Source organism: Erythrolamprus reginae, chromosome 3 (genome assembly GCF_031021105.1).
Source record: "Erythrolamprus reginae isolate rEryReg1 chromosome 3, rEryReg1.hap1, whole genome shotgun sequence".
Classification (NCBI taxonomy): Eukaryota; Metazoa; Chordata; class Lepidosauria; order Squamata; family Dipsadidae; genus Erythrolamprus; species Erythrolamprus reginae.
Window position 1 is genome coordinate 59,940,503 of NC_091952.1, and position 8,383 is coordinate 59,948,885.

An 8,383-nucleotide genomic window follows, 5' to 3' on the forward strand; every position below is an offset into this window, starting at 1 on the left:
TGATTATAGACTTTCTATTTAAAATAAAGAGAATAAACAAAGTAATTTCCCTTTCCTAGTAAGTGACCTCCTTATCTTCAGAACAATAATACTAAAGACGGGGATGTTATGTATAAATTTTAAAAAAAGCTAGAGTATTGATTGCAATTACTATTTTTATTCTTCATTTCTCTCATATATTGAAACTGATTGGAACAACCAGAAAGTATCTGTGAAAATGTTTCAGATAGTGAATATACGTCATCATATGTAGGGTTTCCCGGATATTACATAGCTGGAGTATGTTAGTTTTAGAAGTTGTTTGATTGCAAAAACTCAGGTTTTCTTCAGAAAAATAATCTGAATAGCTTCTTCCAAGTCATTTAGGAAATAGAGATCAAAGAAAAGAAAATCTCCCTTTAACTATGGTGTTTTGTTTTGTTTTTCTTTTCCCCCAATCCCCAGAATGATGATGGCACTTATACAGGTTTCATCAAAGTGCACCTAAAACTGAGGCGTCCTGTGACAGTCCCAGCAGGGATTAGGCCACCATCTATTCATGATGCTCTCAAGGAAGTCAACTTAGCTAACATGACAGAGAAAAGAACATCATTCTATCTACCTTTGGATGCCGTCAAACAGTTACATATCAGCAGCACAACAACTGTGAGTGAGGTGATCCAGGGACTTCTGAAGAAATTCATGGTGGTGGACAACCCAAAGAAATTTGCACTTTTCAAACAGATGCAGAAAGATGGTCAAGGTGAGAAACGTACAGAATAACTATTGCAAAGAGCTTCCTGCTCTAAAAGTGTCAATTTATGCAAGTGGTCCATTTGTGCTGTCTATCATAGGTGCTCCTTCTGCTCTGCTCCCTAACAAGTCTGCCAGGTTTCTCATCATCTTTTGTTATAGCAGTCTCCTCTATAGCAGAGGAGCCCAAACCAATCAAACAGTAAGCAATCAAATCAATGCTAAGTAAAATCATACAATAAAACTTGAAATTCTTAAAACAATAAATACAAACATTAGAACAAAATTAGGGTGGTTGGGTTTTTTTAAAAAGAAAAGCACTAGAGTAAATAAAAATGTTAATCTAATCTAGCTTTTTTTTTTTCAACAATAAAAACTGAGCTAAGAACAGAACAGAACAGAATAGAATTCTTTATTGGCCAGGTGTGATTGGACACACAAGGAATTTTTCTTTGATGCATATGCTCTCAGTGTACATAAAAAGACAAGATACATTCATCAAGAATCATAAAGTACAACACTTATAGCTCAGTGATAAAATGTACTCTTCAAGCACAGTGTCCCAGATTCATTTTATGACAACTTCAATTAAAATTATATCAAAATTATAAATGAAGAAGTTTTAGACACAGGTCAACCATTGTTGGGATAGATGGTCAAAAACTGCATCCATTAAAAATACAGAATTTTGATTTACAATCATAAACTTGGCAGGGGCTATTTAGGCTGAATCCATAAATTGCATCTAGCCCTTTAGGGACCCAAATTAAAGCATTCCAAAAAGGGAATAAATTAGTTTCACATCAATGACTTTAGTGCCAAACCATTCATACTTTTTTCTTTTTACTAATATTCAATAGAAATCTTTTTCCTGACACTTGAAAATTGAGAATATCCCAGCCTTCTTTTTGTACTGATCCCAGTAAAGCGGCCTTTTGCAATTGACAGGTGAAGGTTTTGTCTATTCTGATGGTTTTCAAATGTCCGCTGAGATCCTTTGGCAGCATGCCCAGTGTGCCAAGGACCCCTGGGACCACTTTCACTGGCTTATGCCAGAGTTGTTACAGCTCAATTTTTAGGTCTTCATATTTCACAAATTTCTCTAGCTGCTTCTCCTCAATTCTGCTGTCTCCTGGGATTGCGATGTCAATGAGCCATACTTTTCTTTTTCTGCACAATCATGATGTTTGGTATTATTATTATTATTATTATTATTATTATTATTATTATTATTATTATTATTATTATTAGTAGTAGTAGCAGCAGCAGTAGTATTAGTAGTATTAGTATTAGTAGTATTAGTAGTATTAGTTGGATTTATAGGCTGCTCCTCTCCGAGGACTCTAAGACTCTTAGATACTTTAAAGAGAAACAGTTGTAGACTTTCTATTCATTCTCCTAGAGGATCTGTGCATAGGCTATAATTACATGTGCAAACCTGAAGAAATTTGCATTTTCTTTTCAAGGATTTTCGTTGCCTTATCTTTTGCAGTTCTTTCCCAGAAGCTGCCAGTCACAGAATGCCCTTTGTACCTCCGGCTCCTAGCGGGCCCTGACACGGATATTCTGAATTTTGTGTTGAAGGAAAATGAAACGGGAGAAGTTGAGGTAGGTCTGATTGCAAGTTAGGAATAATAACAAAAACTACACAGCAAAGACACACAAAAATAGAACCACATTACACAAGCAGTGATTTGAATCTATAGAAGAGCAACTAAGTAGGTGAAAAGCAGCTGTTCCATCTTATTAGTTCTTATAATAAACATAATTAGATGCTTGTGCTCTAGACTAAATACAACATTGAAACAAATACAAAAAGCAAAGGGCATTTCATATCTCATTTAATTACCATTTTTAAATATTAAGCATGTTTAATAAAGTTTAATTATACAGGACAAAATAACCTTTCTTCAGAGTTCTGGTGTTTCAAATCCAGCTATATATAAATGTTCAGGCTTCAGAACACAGATTAACCAGGCACCAATGAAGACATTCTTCTGTGTTCAGAAATATAGGAGACAGAAATAAAAGACCAAACTCTGAGTCATAGGAATGATTTCCAAACTGAAAATAAGCCAATCTTCAAAACCTTGGAAATAATAGTTCAAGATGCATTCCTTAAAATTTGAATTGTTTGGGAGTTCCTAGATAATTTCTTTCAAGGTAACTGTATCAGTATGGCTTTTCTTTCAGTTATCAACTTTCTTTCCTATAACCCTCTGGGTTTATAGATAAAGTCCTCAGCTTTTACTCATAGTAATAGCTTGGTAATTTGTCTTGCTGTGATCTATTTCTCAGGGAGTATTTCAATTGACATCCCCCCATAATTCCTGTGTGCAAGAGAGAGATGGCCCAAACTTTATTTCTTTAAAAAATGTATGAAATCCTTTTTATTGTAAGTATCCAGCAGGTAAACATTCAATTTCAATTAGATTAGATTAGATTAGATTTATTGGATTTATATGCCGCCCCTCTCCGCAGACTCGGGGTGGCATATAAATGCAATATATATAAACTAGACCCAGCTGTCTACACCTTTTTTGAATTTCACCCATAAATAATGACAAAACAATTGACTATGGTGTAGAAAAATCACCCTTTACAGATATGGGCCTTTTTGTGGTTGAAAGTTAGACAACTACCATGTGTATAACCTTTCCTACAGATAGTTTCAGAGTAGCAAGCTCATGACTTGATGGAAAATAGGATTACAAAGGATTCATTATTTTGGCTTGGGGTTTTCTTCTGACAAATTAAACTTGTTGCAACTGACATTTTTTTACAGGTTACAATAGCATATTTCACTCCCTGCTAGTTTAAAGCCTTTCTCTCTCTTTACTTTAGTGGGACAACTTCTCTATTCCAGAGCTACAGAATTTTCTAGTAATACTCGAAAGAGAAGAAAAAGACAAAATCCAGCAAGTGCAAAAAAGATACAGCAAGTTTAAACAAAGACTGCAAGAGGCCTTGAAAGAAGCAAATGGGAAGCCCGGATAACCAAGTATGGCTAGCAAAAAAAAAAAACACTCTTTATTTTAGAGTCTAAATAATTAAATATATTTAAAACAAATAAAAACAAAACCGAACAACAACTTTTTCTTTCTCAGGACATTTTCAGTTTGGTTGTAATCCAAGCTTTGCTTAGAACTGGTAGTTTCAGAAAGGGAAACTGACTCTCTGGTACCAGAAAGCGGTGGCTGCTTTTTCTTCTCCATGGTCGTACTGCCTGGAAACTCTGCAAAGATGCTGAATGTCTACTTCATTGGTTGGTTTATTGTACAAATGTTAAGGCTGGACTGAAATGGCTATCTCCCCTTCCTGCCATCTTGATACCTCACCTGTGGATTTGTATTATGTGCAGTAGATATGTATAGTCAATGTGTTCTCTGTGGTCAACTCATCCCCATAACCATCAGCAAAACAGAAGAAGCTTAGTCTGGTATAAGTGAGACACATTATAAAAGATGCCAAACATATTGTTGCACAAGAAAAACGAACTGAACAATTGCCAAGGAAGTGGCAGAATATCGGCATGACTTCAGGAATGGCTGCAGACATGAGAAAGAGTACATTTCTAAGAAGGAAAAAAAAACCCTCTGATTTTAGGATTCTGATATAAATAGGGTGTGTTCCCTAACGTTGGAACCACCTTTGCCCTAATGTGGAACCAGTTGTGAAGGCTTTGGCAGCTGATTGTTATATTTACCTTTATTAATATATGTTGGAAGCATTAGTCACATGTTATCCTAGAATTTATGTGAAGCCTCTGAAAGGAAATAATCTTGGGTACTATTGATACTCCTAGTAGAAAATGAGTTGCAATTTGGAACTGCTCAGCTTACTGGTTCTTTCACTTTGCAGGGCCATGCTACCTGATTATAGGTGTAAGTTCCAAATACCTGGTTGTTCCATTTCTGTTTTGGAAACCTGAACTGGAGAAATAAAAAGTAAATGTGGTAATAAAACAAATGTGAGAAATGGGCAATGCATTTAAAAACATGGCCATTGTTATCTAAGCTCTTTTAATTATATAGAATTTCCTGTTTGACTGTTTGCCTCTGAGTAGTTGCAGGTGCATGGGAACAACTCCTGCAAGATGATCCCTTGTATTTGGAACCCGACTCCAAATTATGCACTCACTTATAATAGGGATGGATAAATTGGGAATATGGTAACTTCGAGGTGGTCAGGCACAGCTTACAAATGTATTGGATTGTCTCACGTTGAAGTGGCTGGTATGACTGGCTGCAGTTTGCTAGATTTTAGTTTGCAAGATTGGTTGAGACAAATTATTCCTTCATTCCCCCCCCCCCGCCCCACCCTTTTCTGAGTGTAGTTTCAACAAGAGTTCATTGAGTCAAATTAGGTTTCATGTATTTCCCCTTTGAGGGCTATCTTAAGCATGCACAAGCCATTTAATCCAGCGTGTAACTGTCTTGACTCAGTTGACTGAGCAAACTCAAGGCTCCTATACTTCTGCTCGGCATCTACTAGTCTGTTGTTTCAAACAAATAGGATATTTTTTTAAAAAAAATAATTTGACAATTAAACCAGTCCCAAGATTCCAATTTTATTAGGGCAAGAGTTAATCTGTTGTCAGAACCTGCCAAAGCCTTCTTCGAAGATTCTTTAAACATATTGGGAATTGGGCATATGAAGGGAGAACAATATTTCCACCTCTGGCATTATGGATTTATGCCTAGAAGTGTACTTTGCAGTTAAAAGAAATGAATCAAACAGGAAAAGCAAGGAACAAATTTAACTAAGTTCATGCTGAAGCAAAACTACATGCAAACTTCCTCAGGACTGTAGAAATGATTGATGAAACAAAAAAAAAACCTGAAACCCCAGGAGTTTCTGCATAGTTAGAAAAAAGGGAGAAGCCAGTTTTGTTAAGTCATTAAAGATCTTCTCTCCGGGAGGGATATTACACATTCTGTTTTATTTTCATCAAAGTGGGAGGAAAACTGTTTCCTGCTCTTCCCTTTGGCATGTCTTGAACATTTCTATAGAAGGCATGGCTTCTTATGCAATTGATGTTAATGCTGCTGACTAAGCCTCCTGTATATAGGCAGGTGGCTTGTTTTCTTTTTTTAATATTATATAGCTAGGGGCATTAAGCTGAGGGGGGGGGAGAAAGATGATGCTTAGATTGCAGAGAAAATGAAGAGCCATTTGATCTGTAGTAGAACAGAAGCCTTAGCTGTGGAGGCCCCTACTTAAAAAGTGCAGACTACTGCTAGCAGTGCCTTTGTTTAGTATATTATGTTGCTTGCATCTGTGTGTGCGTGTGTGTGTGTGTATTTTAGTTCAGAATGGTTAGCTACAAATACATATATAGTCTGTATAGAATGGAATTAGTGAAAGCGTTTATGTGGGCAGAGTAAATACATTTTTGCAATGCTGTAACTTATTTTTACTACTGTTTCAGCCCTGTGACTTTTTTTAATGTCACCATCTGACTTTTTTTAAAACTCCTCAATTTGGTTATATGATGCAAACTGTGTAAGAAACTATTAAAAATAAAGGATATCTGATATAAAGAATGAGTTTTTCCCTCTTAACTCTTTTGTGTTGGGTTCACTTAACATTACACACAATGTTATCATATTTTAAGAGAGATGTTATTTTCTGCCTCACTGGCTCACTATTCCTAATAGGCAAAGGATCTTGAACATCCTTCTCCCAGTGTGATTATCAACTGAAACCTTTTAGACTTTATTTTTCTGTGCAGCTTATTTATTTGGTACCATTTCCTTTTGATTTATCCTATATAGTCAGCATTCCATCTACCTCTGTGTGGGCAGGAAACACATTTCAATAAATCACACAATTTAGATCAACATCAATGCTAACTTTGCATTCCATTTGAATTCATACTTCAGCCACTGCATGATGGTCAAGAGTTATTCCACAGAGCTATTCTGTAGGCATGCAAGAGAAAGAAAATAGTCAAAAAGCTGTTACATTCAGTTAAAGTGCTGAATTGGGGAGATCCAGTTTCAAGTCCACTGTTATGTGTGGAAGGCAGGGCAATCGCATTGTCAGGTTTAGCTACCGTGTTTCCCTGAAAGTAAGACAGTGTCTTGCTTTCTTTTTACCCCCAAAAGCCCCACTACGTCTTACTTTCGGGGTATGTCTTACATTGGAAAAAAATTGAAAGGGTCGCATTCCCGAAGGCATCTTTCCAGAGTCCAGAAGGGCAGCCGCGGGACAGGAGCCTCATGAGCCCTTTTCCAAGTTCAACCTCAGGGCTCCAAGCGGCGTGCACGCGTGGAGCCACAGACGTGTGTCGGGGAAGCGTGTGTCTGGAGGGGAGGAGCCGCTCTGCGCAGTTGGGCAGCCCCACCTGCCTGCCGGAAAGGAGGCGGGCGAAGGAGGGCGCAGCTCCGGCCGCTCGCCTCGGAGCTGGTCGGCCTCGCTGGCCGCTTGCAGCCAAGCCTCGGCAGGACTCGGTTGCTGGGACGAGCGCCTTCGCTGCAAGCCGCCGCCCGCTCGGCTCGCTTCGGACCAGCGCCGTCCTTCGCTTTGCCAAGCCGGGGAAGAGGCGGTGGGGCCGCGGCGAGGCGAAGGCGAGGGGTGCGCGGGGAGCTTGGAAGCGACGTCATCGGGCTCCCCCCCCCCGGCAATACCCCCGTGTTTCCCCGAAAGTAAGACACATGTCTTACTTTCGGGGTACGGCTTATATTAGCCGACCCCCCTGAAACCCCCGATACGTCTTACAATCGGGGGTGTCTTACTATCGGGGAAACAGGGTACTACACACCTCTTGTGGGGAACAGCTTGAGTACCCAGAGCAGTGAGGGCTAACCTTTTTGTTGTTGCGTGCCAAAAGTGCGTGTGCACACCCATAATGCAATGCATGTGAGACACCCTGTGTGCGCCCTGGCCCATGTGCCTTGCCCCTCCGTGACCCCTGTGCTCCCCCTGCATGCATGATTGACCCCCCCGTGTTCCTCCACCCACACACATACGCACACGACACCCCAGGAATGCACCCACAACACCCACATCTATTTCATGTGCTGCACATGCGCGGTAGAGACCTGAAAACCAACTGGCCGGTGGGAGATACGGGCACATATGTGGTGCAGCTAAGCTGGGGCAATGGCTCACATGCCCCCACCTGTGGCAGGCGTGTCATAGGATTGCCTTCAAGGGCCTAGAGGAACAGTGGGATATAAATCTAATGTTTTAAGTCAAGGGGCATTTTTGCACTATGTGACTCTTCTTTGCGTCTTTGGTAGCTCCTCAAACTATAACCTTTAAAAACTAGCTGAGTTGGAAAACACATGAAAACTATTGTGAAAGCTCATTTCACAATTTAAAAAAAGAAAATTTCCTAATTACTTTAAAAAAAAAAAACACGATTCCTGTTTATATACCTGATGGGCTTCTGTCTATTTGTAGCCATCAACTTTTAAAAATTGACTGTCGCCTTTTCACTGAAAAAGTTGGCGATCTTGGTCTTTTCTTGACTCATCTTTTCAGTTTTCCTTGTAATTCTTCTTGCCTTCTCATCTTGCTTATTACCTTCTCAGCTTGTCATCTTATGATTTATTACTTGTTTGAATCATATGATTTATGATTGTATTGTATGATTTATGATGTATGACTTCCTTGTGTGTCCTATCATGCTTGCCAATAAAGA

At 39.1% G+C, this 8,383-nt stretch overlaps 1 protein-coding gene across 2 annotated transcripts in view; it reads left to right on the top strand.

Moving 5' to 3' along the window:
- The window catches only part of RASSF5 (Ras association domain family member 5), a 103,738-nt gene extending 97,460 nt beyond the window's left edge, over positions 1-6,278 (top strand). For both annotated transcript variants that reach the window (XM_070745542.1, XM_070745543.1), the window contains 3 exons: positions 445-742; positions 2,225-2,340; positions 3,577-6,278. In XM_070745542.1, coding sequence (XP_070601643.1) covers positions 445-742; positions 2,225-2,340; positions 3,577-3,729 — 567 coding nt within the window. In that variant the 3' untranslated portion in view covers positions 3,730-6,278. The remainder of the gene's footprint in view (positions 1-444; positions 743-2,224; positions 2,341-3,576) is intronic.
- Positions 6,279-8,383: the final 2,105 nt, after the last annotated feature.